The sequence below is a fragment of the Zonotrichia albicollis genome, chromosome 3 (genome assembly GCF_047830755.1).
Source record: "Zonotrichia albicollis isolate bZonAlb1 chromosome 3, bZonAlb1.hap1, whole genome shotgun sequence".
Lineage (NCBI taxonomy): Eukaryota > Metazoa > Chordata > Aves > Passeriformes > Passerellidae > Zonotrichia > Zonotrichia albicollis.
Genome location: NC_133821.1, coordinates 94494618 through 94512573, shown reverse-complemented (window position 1 = coordinate 94512573; position 17956 = coordinate 94494618). Strand labels below are relative to the sequence as shown.

Genomic DNA, 17956 nt, shown 5'->3' with positions numbered 1-17956 from the left:
TCACCGTTTCTCAATGAACAGAAGCCACCCTTGCAGCCTCCCCACTACCAAAGCTTGGCCATGCAAACCCAATATTCTTTAAAAAGTATTCTTTGCTTCCCCATATCTTTGATCTCTTCCCACAACACAAAATTAAATGGCAGAGCATTTATTTTGGTAGTAAAATATTAGGTGTAATGAAGTTCACAAAGCAATTAAGTTTTACAAAAGGCTTCTTTCCTGATTAATGAAGAAAATATTAACAACTAAAAACTAAGATGACATCTGCAAATTTTGGAGTTTGTATTAAGACAAATGGACTTCAATAGCTTTGTGAAGGTTCTTGTATTGACAGACCTATGTTTAAACGTCTGCATACCTACATTTCCTGGAAAACCAAATTATACTCTTTCATTCAGTTCTCTGGAAAAAGTATTTATCCTTGACATCTTAGTAAAATAAATTACTTATTGTTTTAGTGCTAATGGTCTTCTGTTTCTATTTGCTAAGCTATGTATCATCTGTGTGTGTGTGCGCTCTTATGTACAAATGCAAAGCACATCTATGAAAACAGAAGGAAATAAACACAAGTCTGTAATACGATACATTCCAGATTCAGCAATTTGCATCTATTTTCATGCATGATGATTTTATTCAAATCTTTTGCACAATTTTCAGTTTTTCTGTTGTGAGCCAAGTCAGATCTGAATGAAACTTCTTGGCAATTATCTAATGTAACACCCCAAAATAATGAGTTTGGCTTAAAGTCATCTTATTGAAAACATTCCACATTGTCTTGAACTGCCGTCTGTCTCTTTGCATTATTACTTTCTTGATATTTTGTAGATTTTTATGAAATTTTCAAATAATTGCCGTATTTCAAATTATAGGATTTAATGTAATCCAGAAAAACCAAAAACTCTCATCACTAAAATAGCTATGTGACAGCTAGCTTCCATTTACTTTATTTCAGAGATGGCAAAAGCAAAAGATTTTGCAGGATCAGAGATGCGGTAAAACTGAAAAAGTACAAAAAGAAGAAAGGGAAAAATGCATATATGGTGTCAACTAGAAACAAACGGGACAAGACATCAACTCCTAAAGAAGTTCATGGGTTTCTTAAGCTATTAAACCTGATCACCCCTTGAAATAAAGCATTAGATGAGGCTATCACAAATTTGCTTAGCTCAACCTAAGTAAAAATATTTATTCTTTCCCAATCCTTCCCCAAATTATATGTACCCACTTATGTTCAGCACAGCTATACCATAGGAAAATATGATTCACTGAAGTGCATTTCTTAATTCCAAAAAGCAATTAACATTAATAGTTCCTTGGCTGTCTGAGTCTATTCAGTTTCTGATGAATTCCAGAAATCATTTATGCAATTGTCAGTGTTAAGATACACCACTCAGGAAGTCATATATTGTGTACAAGGCTTAATTATATCAACTGACATAGATTTTTAAGTTTAAAAAGCACAGCTTGTAGGTAAAGAGAAACATTCTAGAAAGTAAATTCTTTCTATTTTACTTATCTCTGCCAGTAATTTCCCATATATATTCCCTGTACATTACCATACAGTTGTCATTTATTTTATATTTACACTAACTTGTGTCTCCACTGTTTAATCCCCACTTATATGCCACATTTATGGCAGAAGAAGAAGAACCATGAGAAGCAATGCTGGATGAGACAAGAAGTTTGTAGTCACAGGAAAACTATTATCCATACTAACACCAGGACTGCTGCTGTTATTTGCTGGCTCCTGGCAGCTCCCATGGAGCCTGGGGCAGCCCACCTCCAAAGCCAGTGCAGCTCATCTGCATTGCTTTGCTTTCTTTGGCTGTCTTGAAGCAGACTCATACCTCCCACAGCACACACCTAAGTTTGGATGGTATTGCGAGGCAGCGGCCCACTCTCATCTCTTCCAACATTTCACACTCGTGTGTGTTGTCATGCACTTCTCTATAGGCATGGAGAGAGATAAATGCCTTCTCGTGCGCAGGATGGACTGGGGCAGATTGGCTTGAGTACAAACTCCAGCTCTTTAGCAGAAAGGCATTGACTCCTTTCAGCATGTCAAACCTCACACCTCTGTGCATGGTAAATACAACAACTCAGGCACAGGTGGAGGGCCCTGTGCAACACTGGAGAACAAATGAAATCCCATGGCAAACTGCCCTCTTGTCCACCCCTCCCCATCTTCTCCAGGGCTCTGGTATGTACAAAGATCAAATGGTAAACAGGGATAATGTCGGGTATTTTTTGACCAGGAAAACCTGGGAAGAGAAGAATTCATTCTAGGGTAAACTATAGCAGTGACCAACAATATTTTGTATGGATTTACCTCCAAGAGAAAGATAATGCATATTTCTTTCCTGCTTTACTCATGTGCTTTAGCAGGGGGAAAAACCCCAACTCTAAAAGTTATAAAAAGTATACTCTAAAAAAAAAAAGTATACTCTAAAAGTAACTTTATAATAAATCTAGGCAATAGTCCAGTCATACTTTGATTATCTATTTCTGCATGACAAAGGTAGAGGTGTCAAAAGTGAACAGACATGCCTTTTCAAATTACACTTAGGTAAGGAAACAGAAAGCTATGTGCATGGAGCACATATTTTTAAATCAACTGATAGGAAAAATTAAAAGCTTTCTCTTCTCTCCCCCTAAGAGTTGAAATAATAGTCTCCTAATAAAGTAGTATGATAAGGACCAGGATGAACTTTTTTGCCTTAGGATCAGCTTCAACACTGCTATCACTGGACTGCAAGAAGCTCCCCCAAAACTGATGGTCAGAAATTGGATGAAAGCCAAAGATGCATGGGAAAGAAAAATCTCATGACAATTTTTAGGACTGGGGGCTTTTCCTGGCCAGGAGTTATGGAATGCCAAGGGTACCAAGAACACTCGAGGGATGTCAAGCTATTGGTTTTGATTCAGAGATCAGAGAGAGAGGGCTATGTGCTGCTGTCGCTTGTGACCCAACACGAGGCGCAGCCGCCCGCTACAAGGCGAGAGGGGCTGCGTTCGGAGCGGCAGCACCCTCACCCCACGTCGGGCACCTTCCCCAGCAGCAGCAGCGCCCCTGCCCCACCGAGGGGCGCGGGAGGCCGGAGCCCCCGCCCGCCTTTGCCCCGCGGGGCGGCGCGGGCGGGCCGAGCGGAGCCGTGCGGTGTCGGGGAGGAGCGGCAGCGCTCGCAGGAGCACCCAGAGCTCGGCTGTCGGGATGCGGCCGCGGAGGGGAGGGGAGCGGGAGCAGCGGCACCTTCCCCCGGCCGAGAGCCAAGTTAAATAGCCAGCGCCGCGCCGCCACCTTCCTCTTCCCTCCCGGCTCCGAGCCCTCGGCGAACGCCCCCGTGCCACCCCGCCCGGCCGCGGGCGGCGGAGGGCAGCGCGGAGCCAGCCTGCCCCTCGGAGCCAGCAAACCCCGCGGAGCCAGCAAACCCCGCGGAGCCAGCCTGCCCCTCGGAGCCAGCCTGCCCCGCGGAGCCAGCCTGCTCCGCCGAGCCGGGACGCCGGCGCTGCCGGGAGGGGCGTGCGCTTGGGAGTCGGTGCCGGAGGCGCCGCGTCCCGCCGAGCCGCCCGACTGAGAGGACTACGCCAGCTGCATGGGAGGAGATGAGCGTGGCGGGGAAGCAGCCTCCTCCAGCACCGCTCGAGCGGCCCGGCAGCCTCCTCGTCCCCACCTGGGCAAGTACTCTCCCCCTCAGCCCGTCCCGGTGCCAGCTCCCGCGGCGGGGGGGACAGGGTCCCGCCGGCGGCGCTGCCGGAGGGCGGGAGGGAGGCGCCTGCGGGAGGGACGGCAGCGGGGCGGTGCGGGCTCGGCTCAGGCTCGGGGTCGGCTCGGGCTGCCGGGGGGCTGTCGCAGGGACGGGGCGGCTGCTCCCCGGGAGGGACGACCCATGCCATGCCGCCTCCACGCAGCCGGGCGGCACCGGGCCCGAGCGCGGCCGGGCGGGACGTGTCCCGGTTGATGCTGGTGGCTATGTTCAGCGCATCGTGACAGGCTGCAGCGTGAGGGTCGAGTTTCCCGGGGACAGAGCTGAATCACTCAGTTTGAAACCCAGCTGTAAGCCTGCGATCAATAAAAAAAAAAAAAAAAAAAAAAAAAACCAAAACAAACCCCAAAACAACAAACCCCCCACACACACACAGGTCAGCTACTTGGATGTATTGAGCACCTCATGCACTTTTAGGAGACGCCCGTGAGGGAGTTAGAAAATAACTTGCTACTTCACGGCAGCGTATTTGGCAAATCATTCATGAATGATGCCCTCTGACGGCGGTTCTCCGCTGTCCTGGTTTATATAAAATGTAGTAGGTCTGCCCTGCGGACCTTTTAAAATCATTACAGACTCTGTGGTTTAACACGCCGCTCTTCTTGGCATGTAAAGTTGTTTTGTTGAAGCGTCATTGCAATTGTTTTCGATCGCCAGCTACAAAATTACTCATTGTATTTATATAAAATATGTACCCATGCTAAAATAAACTTTTTTTTTTCTGGCCCTATCCTTTGATCTGTTTCGGTGACCACAACCTTGCAATTTTTAAAGGAAAAACTGGATTTATCTTCCTGATGTTTTATCCAGAGTGTTGTTTAGAAGGTGCCTCAGCTGCATGAAAGCTGACTTAGAGACACGTTCTCCCTCATAGTGAATTTGTAACTACTTCATGCTTTTGTAATCATAAAAATGAAAGTAATATTTGGAAATTCAAGTGTAGAAGAAAAGGGTAGAGGATACCTGTCGTCATAAGCAGGTCTGACAGTTGCACATAAATCTGCAGAAACAAACTGCTGTCTTGTCTGAGAAGCTCTTGAAGCCTGTATTTGCATCTGTCTTTTACTGTGTGTGTGGAGATGCCTAATTTTAACCTTTAAGCTTTTAGAATTTCTATAATTCAAAAAGAAATAATGGAATTAAGCCTACTGTGGAATCTTCTGTCTTTTGCAGTTGTTTCACAGTTCTTAATTTGTAAGACCTGTTCAGGAACTGCAAAAATAATCTGTGCAGCAATTATCTAAAATGTTAGTAGCTGAGTAGGTTGTATGGCAGTTCAGGATATTTCAGTGGTTAAGGTGAGGGATAATCACTATCATTAGGTGCAATTTATGACTGGTATTCTTGTACTTGTGTCAAATGTGTATGTTTAAGACCAATAGGACATGCCATTTCTGCTGTTACTCATGGGGTTTCTGCCTGGGACCAAATTAGGCACTTCATGAATGGTGAGCTGACCTCTTAGACAAGAGCAATAGGAACCAAAGGCTTTTGACTGCATAATTTACCTTGACCCTAAATGAGAAACAGTGTTGAAGGCTTTGGCAAGCTGTCTGTTTCCAACAGACAAATTTAACCTCACTTTCCTGGCTATTTCTGATATAGGTATATGATTGAAAGAAGGAATTAATAAATAGTCTTAGCAAAAAAGCCATTTAGACTCAAGTTAAATAGGCACATCTTATGGCAGATATTTATTTAGGTAAGTTCATAATTGCTTGGCTCCCCAGATATGCCACATACTAAACTTCTGAAGAAAATCATGCTCAAAATGTATTGAAAAATAAGAACTTGATTTATAATTCACAGTGTGACAAGTGCTTGACTTGCATCTTCTAAAGTTATTTAGCAGTATTGGAATCTAGACCTGTTTACCTTGTTAAAAGAAAAATGTGTATTTTAATGCCTGTGTATTGACTGTGTGCACATTTTTCTCAGAAATAAGATATAATAACAGTAGTTACTGTTTACTAAATATTGCTTGCTGAGTCAAATTAATTGTTCGGGATTCTGGTAGCTAGACAATATTGATACTAAAAGATAGATAGGTTGTCTTTGTGGTTTTTTTTCCTCCTCAGAAGGATAGCAGTTAAATCCCACCCCCTGGAAAATAACTCAGCATGCTTTTAAAGACAATTCTAGATCTGTAATACAATACTAATTTGTTTTGCATTCATGTATCTATCTGTATCCATATCAATGTATCTATTAATTTCTAGAAGTGCAGTTGTTTATGTTTAGTTCTGTAGAACTGAAGTTTCGGTCAGACCTTGTCTTTAAAGTTTTGCCAATCTCAGTGTAATGAAACACCTGTTTCAGTCAGTATCAGACATGGATTCTTATTCATCTGATTTCAAAAATCAGTATATATATATATGTTTCCTCTATCTGCAGTGAACACTTTTGGTTCAAATTTCTCATATAATCCTTTTCACCCTTTGCCCTTGGAAATACTCAAGGGGTCATATCTCTTAGTAATTGTTACTATGTTAGAGTGCTTGTGCCATGTTCTTACATGGATTTTATGGTCCCATTGATCTAGTATGCATTAGTTACTGTGGTTTTCATTGCATTGCTAGAAGCTTGGAAGGGAATGATAATGTAAGAGGCACTTGTACTGTTGATACACCACGATTTTGAAAAGAAGAAATAAATGTACAGTTCATTGCTATGTAGAAATAGACCTTTTTTGTTGTTTATTTTTTTTATAAGGCACTATTCTCTTAAACTTGGGCATATTATATGTAGTAGATCCAGTTTTCTATTAGCTTCCATATACAACCAGAAAAAGATCAATAGGTAGACTGTTTCTTTTTGCAGCAGAAACCCAAAGAAAAAAGCCAGCAACATAAAACTTGTTTGGATAGCACTCTTCTCTGCAGTTACCCAAATTGTCTACTCAGTAGGAAGGGCAACTGCAGCACAGGCAGATTTTCCTTTCCTCCTCTCAGTTTTCACTGTGTCTATGTATTTAGGCCCTTGTTTAGAGATGCTAGTATAAGTATCTGCCTTTTTATTGGAAGGAGGTCCTGGGGCATTAATGTTTTTTCAGCATTTGGCACCCACCAATACTGAAGCTTCCTGAAAGTGAACACTAGGTGTCATGTTACCACAAGCCTCTGTGTCTTGTCTTCTCCTTGTCTTTTCAGGGTCAGCAGTTAATCTTGACGGTTTTGTAAAATAGATGACCACTACTTTATTCCATACCAGTATTTTAGTAAGTTTGGGATCCATTCAGTCATACTGTATGTTACTGTCAGAAGCTTCAATTTTTCTCTGATTTTTATGAGAAGTTATCAGTACTGATAACTTGGCATGGATTTCAAGATTGTTTCCAAGATCCTCCTATGCTACAATACAAATCAATAGGATATACTTACTAATTGAAGCTTTTTCTCACAGATACTCATTTTCCATTAAAATTCCTTGCTTGTCAAAAGCTAATTTCAGAAACTATTGCTGCACAGTGAACAGAATTTGTCTTCTCATTTGGGGATGGCAAACACAAAATAACAGATGGTGGAACTTCATGACAGGAAGGAGGTGTCTGTGTACTCTGTTGTGTGAAGCCTAATAATTAATTTCTATTGTAAAGTTTTTTGTCTTGCCACTTATTTGGGAAGATGTTTTTTCAAAAAAAAAAAATCTGTGAAATTAATAGTTTCAATATTCTATTAAAGACTTTACCAAACAGTTACTAAATATCAGAGTGATCAAACATTTCATTTTCCTTCACTTGGCTTTCTTGCTTTCACAAACTAAATCTGAATATGGCTTTTACCTGTACATATCTTCCTGAAAACACTTATCAAAGTGATAAAAAACCCATATTTAAGCTTCTGGCTTTAAGATCTTAATGGAAATAAGACTTGTGCCTGCCTGCCGCTCAGAAAAAGAAGAGCATTGATATTCCTTTTACACCTCAGATCTGTATTTCATATTGTAGTTAGGGTTTTTTTCTGATGTTTTAAACGTTTTATGAGATGAATATAAATAGAATCACTTTCACTTGAGGGTTCAGAGACTGCTTAGAATAGAAATGGTAGTAGAGGTCAGCAGAAAGGAACAGAGCATGACCATGTTCCTGCAAAACTGACTCGTATTATTGCTTGTCAGTTGCATCACAATAATGGAGACAGCAACACAAATCAGATTCATTCAGGTTGAAAAGGACCTTGGGAGGTCCACAGGTGTAACCTTCCCCTGAAGGCAGTGACTATGTGGAATTCAGATTGGGTTGCTCAGGGCTTTTCCCAGTGCATCTTCAAAACCTCCAAGGATGGAACTGCTCAGCCTCTCTGTGCAAGCAGCTCCCTGCTGGGTTGTTTTCCTGGTGAGCTGGGGATGTGCTGTTAGCTCCTCCCTCGAAGCCCTTACTTCCTTAGGTTCAAGCAGGCCCGGCTTACTCAGCCACTTGTCACAGGGGAAGTGCTTCAGCCCCTGGCCCATTTCAGTAGGCTTTGAATGGGACTCGCTCTCATTTGTCAGTGTTGCTTGTGTTGTAGCGCCCAAACCGGGTGCAGTGTAATGAGTGCCAAGTAAAGGGAAATGATTACATGGATTGCTCTTTGTTGTGGCTAATACTGTCAGCATTTGTGGCTGGCATCGTGCACTGCTGACTCCTGCCCATCAGGACAGAAGGACCCCTGCTTCTTTTCAGTATATACTCTTCCCCACACCTCACACATACCTACCTGCACCCTCTCTCCTGCCACATCTCAGGGAGAAATCTGAAGTTTTTAAAAATCAGATGGCCAGTTTTAAGTGCCTCTTCTTGTCCTCCTTTAGTTGAAAGTGAATGCAGAACTCCAGGGGAATTTAGCAGATTATTGCACTTTCTTTTTGGTGTGCTCCTTGACATTTTTTTTTATTTTTTTCACCACTAAAAGGAAGAAAACACTCTTGCTGACTTTCTCTTGAAGTTAAGATTCATCTACTATAAGACCTGCATGTAAAGCTAGTTGGAACAATTTAGTGGACTTACTCATCCTTCACATTACAGATGAAGCTGACAGTTAAAGCCAACTGAGGCCCATGATTGCATTTCACTACAGACACTCTTTGTCAGTAATACTCTTACAGCAATTCTGATCTAAATTTTATTGGTCTGTTTTCTTTGAAAAAGGGAAGCTGATTCTACTCTATTGAGCTCTTCTGTACCTGCTTGTCTGAACTTTCTGTCTGAAGAACAGCGTGACTCCAGTGAGAGCTGTCATACTGGAACCCTTCTGCCACTCTTTATTTATGTGTATCAACAGGCAGATTTCTATAATGAGATTTACAAACTCTCTAAAGGATATAACCTTGAAGAGCTGGAACCCTTTAGCACAATCTAATCAATATTATCTCATTTATCATCTCCATGTGAAGTTCAGATTGTTGTAGGGACAAAATGCACTTCTCATATTTAGAGAAATTGTGGGCAGAAAAATCAATGCAAAACATCAAGGGTTTTTGTACTGTGTTTAAAGAGGCATTGTACACGCTCGTGCTCTAAAATCATTACCCTTACAATGCTTTCCTCCACCATGCCAAACTTGAATGACTGTTTCATGACTGTTGTTTTGTGATTTTTACCTTTGCAGAGCTTATCTAAGAATTTTTAGTCACCAGATGATTAAAAGCTACGGAGAAAAGTTTTCCTTAAACAGGCAAATTCTGTGTAATGCAATTTGCTGCCCAGAGTGCATCTGGAGTAGCTTTTTTTCATGGCTGCTTAGCATCCTCACTGTAAGCACAGTGACTTCCCAGAGTCTGAGTGGCTGAATTCCATAGCACTTCCTTGATTGAAAGCAGTAGTTACAGTGAGGTGCAGCAGACAGGCTTAATTGATTTTTTGAGGACCACAGAAGCAGTCTTACACAGGTCTGGAATCAAAACGTTTTGGTGTCAGATCTGTATCATCAGCTCTTGATGATTTTTCTGGTTTGTTGATTTTACCTTTTGTTGGGAATTCTTGTTTATACCCATGTTTTGCAGGAGGCCTGACTACAATGGAATGAGTTGAAATGGGGCTCAGAGTGGCTCAGCCTGTTTTGTGGTGGTCTGTTCTCACCCAGCCAGTAAAAAAAACCAGTGTGTTGGCTACACTGTGCATGCATGTGCATACGCACAGCATTTCTACACTGGTTCTTACTCACTGATGTTAATATCTATCTGTACACCAGAGAAAATGTAAATAGTAATATGATAAGTTTCAAAGCACTCTGTGAAGTGGGTAAGCATTATTGTTCCTACTTTTATCAGTGGAAAAACTGAAGGAAAGAGATTTCAGTTAAGGTTTTGAGTTGGCTTTGGGGTTTTCTTTGTGAATTTGGATTGAGGAAATTGTCTTTTAGTACTTTACATTGTGAATTTACTTTACTTTGTGAGTACCTGACAAAACCTTCCCCATATATTATGCAGAGAGTGTTTTTCAAAGTTTTCTTTTGTATCTCAATTAGATTTCTTTTTTCCTCTCATTATATCATGCACTATCCTCTTCCATCTAGTAACAGATGTAGACTTTGGAGAAATCTCATTCATTTAACTTATTGGCTGCTGCTACTTGTCTAACTAAGGACTAGTATGTTTAGGATTGCCATGAACATGGATACATCATGTTACAATATGTAACATGAAAAAGAGAAGAACAAAAATACACATTCAAAACAGTGCTAAACAAAATGTGAGATAGTGAGGACTATTATTTTGTTTCCTCTATAGAGGCTGTGTTTTTCATCTAGGTATATGTGCAAATAGTAAGTTTATTGGAGGAAAGTGTCAGAAGAATTGATCTCATATGGGATAGCATGAGGACACATGCGTATTTGAAAGCTGTTTGTCACGAGTGTGTTGCCATCTTCCTCTCCAGCAAGCCTGTTAAATCAACAGGGAAAGAGATTTTTCATTTGTTTCACTGGCTGCAGCTATGACATAGATACTGCAAGGAAATTCACAGGCACGTCTTTCCATACAAATCCTATCTTAACAGTATTAAGTCACAATTTTAGAAAGGCTTTAGGAATTACTCATAGATGTTGTTGTGTTAATAAAATGCCAGTGTCTTCTTTACCAGTAAAATGCTCACTTCAAGCAGGCATTACAATCTTATGTCATGCGTCTTTTCCTCTCTTTCTCCACCTATCCTGCTGTCTTAGGCATTGTAAATGCAGCATTTAGACATTCTTCTGCCACCCTTCATGAGCCCTGATGGAGCAGCAATATAAGGATATGCAGTAATCTGGGCTGTGTGCTCATTTCCAGAATGCAGTTGAAGCATAATTAAGCATATGTTTCCAGTTCAGTCTGACAGTATTGTTTTGTGATATAGCTATTGCTCTTTATAAAATCTCCTCTTTTTCTGGTTTTGAAAGGGTAGTTTTCAGTTGCATCGTCACACAGTTTTATGCAACTATTTATTGTACTTTCATTAAGAGATGAATTATTTACTAAGGCATCTGGTGCATCATATGGTTCATATGCTGGGTGTGCTAAACAGAATGCTCTTTTTTGAATAATAAGGGAAAAAATGCACTACATAAAAGGATTAGACTTCCTAGTGTGCTTTGAAGGGTAACTCTACTGTTCTAAAATCTCCAAGCCTGTTTTACAGGATTTTGTGATCATTAAAGGAATCTTTGATTCTAGTGGAACATGTGTGCATAGGTATATGTGTCTGTATTCATAATATCTGAAAAGTAGAGGGGTAAAAAAGACATTATTCTCTGACAAAGACTGCATGGGCTAACTATATGATACTTTTTCTTCTTCTGTGACTGATAATCACAGAAGTATGTGTTATGGTAGTACCATTTACAATTTATAAGGCAAGAATTTTTTATTCTTATGATCTATAGAAGTTGTATGTCCTCCAAGGTTATCAAACATTAAACAAAAACCTTCTCAGTCTTCAGATAACCTGTAGTCAATTGATATACTTCAGCTCACTGAATCTAACTCTACACAAACATCCAATTTCTTTCATATATTTACGACATAAACTTCACACTCATTTTACATTGGACAATTACTGAAATGTACTGTAGATGAAATCATTGACTGACATTACTTTAAGGCTGATTTACCACTTCGTTCCATAGGGTCATTTCCATAGTATCAGGAGAAGGATAGCAGAAACTCTATATGGGCTAATTTATTCACTGGTTAGAGTTACACATCTTTACTCCCAATCAAATAAAATTTGATACAAAACTTTCTACTTATAAAGTTTCAGAAGCTGAGACTTAAATCTAGTCAGTGTACCTTCCATTTACAAAAAATGAGTTTTTTCCTTGAAATTAGACATTCAGAAGTTTTAACAGCTGTAGTTTTTTTGTTAAACAGGACATTAACAAAAGCATGGCATTGTCACAACTCTGTTTAAATAATCAAAGTTGGGGATGTAGCAGAATATGTTGCTCTCAAAGGACTTTGAAAAGCAACATTTTATTCAGAAAAGTTGCTTAATCCAATAAAAAAGCTGCCTGCTTTAAGCATATTTGGCTTTGACATAGGTTGATATTCCCAAAGGTAAATGGTTTAGGAAGATGGCCCAGGAAGAAAGTATGAAGTCTGAGTTGTCAAAATCACAAAATCACAGAATTAACTAGGTTGGAAAAGACCTTTGAGATCAGGAAGGCTGTGACCCAACGTGACCTTGTGAAGTAGACCATGGCACTGAGTGCCACACCCAGTCTTTTCTTAAACACTTTCAGGGATGGTGACTGCACCACCTTCCTGGGCAGCCCATTGCAATGCCCAATCACCCTTTCTCTGAAAAGCTTCTTCCTAATGTCCAACCTAAATCTCCTCTGGTAGCTTAGGACTGTGTCTTCTCATCTTTAAAATGATACCAATCAACCTAGTGGTTCAGTTTACCCTGAAATAGTTTAAATCTGATTTGTATGCATAATCCCAAGAAGCTCTCTGTTATTTGTGGCAGAGAGTCAGATAATAAAAATTGCACCTTGAAGGAATCCTTCATTCTTCATACTTTTACTACCTGTAATTAAACCTTTTGAATAAGAAAACAAAAATTAGATTTGTAATTCTTCCTGAGGGCAGTCTTGTAACAGTTGGACCCATCTGTGACTAAATCTTCAAGAATATTCCTTTCAAGCATCAGGAAAGAGGAAAAAAATGTGTAATATTTTATGAACTGTAAGGAAAAAACCCAAACCAACCACAGCTGACAAGCTGACTTTATATAGGGATTTTTTTTATCATATTTTCTATTTTTAGTCTATTGTGACAAATCCTGCTTATGTGCTATTGTGCTTATTTACTCCTCTAATTCTATACTTCACTAGTTTGTGCTCTTTCTTCAAAATCTTTGCTGTAGATCTAATAAAAATAAATCAGACTTTCTCATTAACTGAACATATATTCTTGTAGGTCCTCCATTCGTCCTCCATTCTGTTAATGAAAAAAATGAACAGAGGAGGTTTTTTTCCTACAAGCAGAAACATTATAGGGTAGTTATAAAAAGTGAATGGATGTGAAAGGGGTGAGTAGGCAGACATGTGTTGCCTAGACCTCAGGGAGGTCTAGGATTTTAATGGATTATTTGTATTTTCATGTAATAGAGAAAGTCTATACTTACATCTCTGCTGTCTCTGTTTCTTTTTTACATCTTTTAGCAGTTTGACAGACTTTTATGAATGTTGCTGAGCTTAACTCAGTGTCAACTGGCTGAAGTTTTCATAACAAAAAATACCTAAATGTAGTAAACCTGCTTGAGTTGATTCTCTTAATTCTCATAATGCCAGTGTCATTTTAATCCGACCATGCTCAACCTAATTCTGTTTTGTAAAAATTTCTTGTTTCATCAATTTATAGCATAAAATGAAGCCTTCATCTTTTAAAATTTATAAAATTTCCCCTCTATTAGTCCAATATGTGATTCATTGCCAAGTGCCACAATGAAGTACAGAGAGTGCTTCATGTATAATTTTAAGCAATTAGTGTTAGTGTTGTCTGCTGGGAGAACTATAAAAATGTATTTTCGCAAGGCAGATTATTCTACCTTAAAAAAATTAAGGCTTAGCCCAGCATACTAAGCAGAACCAAGAAATAAAACTAAAACAAATCCACCAACCTATTGCCACAGTTTATGGCACTGAGGTGTGAGATTAACATAATGACATTCTATAAATTCCTATTTCAATGGAATTTATAGTTGGTAAAAAGCAGATTGTTTTGCAGAGTAGAATTATTTTTTAAGGATTTCTGTGAAACTTTGGTAAATAGAGGCCAGCTAAGAGAGTATTATCAATATAAATTGAAAATCTCTTGTCCTATGGAGAACGGATCTTTTCCATTTAAATTAAATAATCAAAACATTCTCCAAAATGAAAGATAAGGAAACATAATTTAGGTCTAAGAATAATATTTCTCTGTAACTGACTAGTCTGGCTATAATCTTGGGTTTTACTTGTGATGTTGATGTTTCATTAGGAGGGCTTCTGCTCGCTGAGAACTAATTATCTTACATTTAATTGGATGTGACTTGAAAAATAATCAAAGTGGTACTCTGTGTTCTCTATATATAATCTGCAAGAAATACTGAAAAGTATTTTCTTGCTTAAATATAATGGAAATTTGTCATCTTGAACATTATTGCACAGAATAAAAAAATAGGTACACTAGTTATACATTGCAGTCTAAATAGTCTTTCATCAGCTTGCTTAATATTTACAGATCAGATATCTTGTGGAATTAATTCATGTTCTTATGTGAAATTAAGGTGCTTTTACTAATGAGTTCTGCAGATACTTTTTATGACTTGTTCAGTTAATTGAAACATAACACCTTGCCTTAGTTTTTCAATATTTAATAGTTTCCAACTTTTCCACTGGTGGTATAGGGTAACCTATGACTTAAAGGTCTAGTCCTGCTTTGGGATCTGGGAGTTTTGTTGGATGTTGAGTAACTGCTGTATAAGCAGAATAATAATCCATTTATATGGTACCCTTCTGTGGGTGGGAATTACTACTGCCTACACTACCAAGATGTAGTCAGTAAGAGTACATGAAATGACCATGGCAGAGTGGCAAGCACTAAAATGCGTTTGATCATAACAGTTAAAATGTTGCACTTCTCTCACTCTTATCTGGGAATTTCCCTCTGAGAGGCAGAGATACCCAGAGAACTGGGCTGATAAAAGCCAGAGCTAGGGCAGCTGATGGCTGGCTCTGTCTCAGCTTCTGAGGAGAATGGTTGGAGCTGCTGCTTGGGCAAGGGAATTCATTGTTGCTGCCAGAGGCGAGCCCAGAGCTGCTTCTTCTGCTGTGGGGGGAGCCTCTGCTCGTGAGAGCAGCCACTGAACTGGAACCTTATGAACACCCACCTGACTGAAGCAGGGACCTGTCCCCATCTGCTCGGGTGCCCGGGATCCTGAGCTCGCCTCTCCCTGCCCTGCTGGGAGCCAGGCTGCTGCTGCCCTGCCCCTACTGTTGTTTTGGCACTGCTCTGAGCTTTCGCTGCACTGTAGCCCCATACCCCCTGCCTGCTGAGACGTCCTGCTGTCCCAGCTTGCTGCTTCTGATGTTCTTGCTGGGGGACTGGGATCAGCAGCCCCGAGGATTTGTGAGGCAAAGCCTCTCTTGCATCCCTTCCCATCTCGGCCAAGCCGCCATTGCCACGCGCTCCCCGAGCCCGCAACACAGTACCCCCTGCAGCCGCGGAGGAGTCACTGCACCTGCCCCGCCCACAGGGAGCCAGCAGCACCCCTGCTGGCCGTGCCCAGAACTGCAGCAGAGGGGAAAGCACTGCGGCCGAGAGCGCGGCTGTCACTGGGCTCCAGGCTCTCTTTGGTGTTAGTGCCGTAGCTGTTGTTGTTTGTTTGCTTTATTATACACTCATAACAGTAATGATCTGTTATTCCTATTATCATATCTTTGTCTGAGAGCCCCTTAGTTTCAAAATTATAATGATTCAGAGGGAAGTGGGCTACATTTTTCTTTAAAAGGGAGGCTCTTGCATTCCTTAGCAGACACCTGTCTTTCAAACCAAACTGTGATAACCAGTTTAAATGTTTGAGTTAAAGCTACTTGTGTGATTTCTGTGTAGCTTGCTCTACAAGGAGTATTTAGAGCTATACACAACAACCAGGTCCACAGATCTACCAGTTGTTTGCTTGGCATATGTAAGAGCAGAATTATTAATTGCTATTGCATTTATTTTGTCTTTCTATGGAAGAATAATTTTACTTAAATTGCTATTCCTTCTGCACTAAAGTGGAAATTTGTGATTCAGGAATCAGGAACATTTCAGGGTTGATATGCCATAATATTAAGCTACTTACAACCATATATACGTGTCTGTGTACTTTAGGTTGTTCTGATTTTCTAGGCTGGACCTAAAAACTGTCAGTTAAAGGTGGGAGCCTCTGCTTCTTGAAAGGAAGATTTCCAAAATATCTGGGTGATGTGTTAGGTATCACAATTCCCAGATCCAAGGTTCAGGTTTAGATTTCATTGGATCTCCATCCTTAAAGATGAACAAAGTTATTTGAACCATCTGTTCCTTTGCAGTTTCATGGTGAAGGTGTTCTTTATGCATTCCAATTGTAATTCTAAAAATTATTTCTAAAAAGAAGAAGATGAAGAAGCACAAACAGATGAATGCCATCTTTCTGAAGTGTGTCTTACCACTTAGTATCTATTACTTTAAGGAGAAAATCTGGCAAAGACTACAACTTTGAGGATTATGATGTTCTTAATTGTCTCTATTCTTATTCAGAGTATTTTGACTATCAGAGTTCTTTTATGACAGAGAATAAAGGAAGCCTCAGTTGCAGACATTGTTTTAGTGTATGTTAAGTCAAGATTTGGCCGTAGCATTTATCTTCTTGATCAAGGAAACTTCTGGATCTAAGGGATGTAAAATTTTAGTGTAACTTCATACTAATAAACACAGTAATTACATTCTGTCTTGCTGTGATTTAACCTATCTGTGTGAGATTACTTTATTTCACGATGAAATTTGTAGGTAATTAGGTTCAACCATCTCTCCAGCCAGAGTGGAGTGACAGACTAGAAACCTCATGAAGAGACCTCCTCCATGAGCAACAATATCTGTCACAATAATTAAGATGTCAAATAGAATTGGCAGGATAGAAACTTTGTAAATCTCATGGCTGTGCTTTGATGCAAAAATCAGCAGAGGTGGACTGCAAAGGAGGAATTTATAAATATTGCATGGCTGTGTGGGAATGGCATCAGGTTAATCAAAGCTCAGATGGAGTTAAGATTTGTGAGGGACACTGAGGGCAACCTGAAGAGCTTCCATCACTCTATTAGTATTTAAGTGCTGAACAAGGGAAATGTGGAACTGTTGCTCAATAGGGCAGGTGAAAGCTGACACAAAGCTGAGATAGTTTGTAATGAGATAAATAGGCCTTAAATTAGTGTGAGAGGAAATGGCCTCAGGTTCTACATGGGGAAGTTTACATTGGCTAGTAGGAAAATGTTTTTCACTGAAAGGGTTGTCAAGCACTGGAACAGGCTGCCTGGAGAAGTCACCATCTCTGAAGTTATTTAAAAGACATGCGCACGTGGCACTCACAGACATGGTTTAGTGGTGGACTTGGCAGTGTTAGGTTTATGGCTGGACTTGATCTTAAAGGTCTTTTCAAGCCTAAATGATTCTATGGTTCTGCTTGGTCCCTTCTTTTTCTCAGTCTTCAGCTATCAGGTGTCCCAGGCCTCTGATTTTTAGGGCAGTCTGAAACGAAGAACTGCCAGCAGTGGATGAGGATCAAAATACAGTTGCCTTGCGAGAGCTCCATGGGACCTGATATAGCTGCATCCAGGAGTGCTGAGACTACTGAGTGATGTCCTTGCAAGGCCACTTTCTATCATCTTTTTAAGATCATAGGCTTTAGGGGAGATTCTGGATAAACAGAAAAAGGCATACCTTGCACCAATCTTAATAACAGACTTTGGTTAGATATGAGGAAATGCAGGCTGGCAGCCTCAGCTTGGGTTCTCACAATATTGTGGAGTTGGATACTTTTAGAATGTGACAGAGATTTCATGAGTGTATTGATGGAAGTGAAGGGAGACGAGCACATCCTATTGATGATCATTGGTCTCAAATTTATTGATCCAGCTTACATACTTTTATAGTAGTGTTAATTAAGCTCATACATATTGCAAAAGCTAAGCTCATCATTGGCTACAGATTACATGTCAACCCCTCCTTTGTGG

General features: G+C 40.2%; 1 protein-coding gene across 6 annotated transcripts in view; it reads left to right on the top strand.

Moving 5' to 3' along the window:
* The first annotated feature begins 2995 nt into the window (after positions 1-2995).
* The window catches only part of SNTG2 (syntrophin gamma 2), a 236248-nt gene continuing 221287 nt past the window's right edge, over positions 2996-17956 (top strand). For 5 of the 6 annotated variants that reach the window (XM_074538152.1, XM_074538153.1, XM_074538154.1 and 2 more), the window contains exon 1: positions 2996-3675. In XM_074538152.1, coding sequence (XP_074394253.1) covers positions 3604-3675 — 72 coding nt within the window. In that variant the 5' untranslated portion in view covers positions 2996-3603. The remainder of the gene's footprint in view (positions 3676-17956) is intronic. The other variant, XM_074538155.1, reaches the window with a different exon arrangement.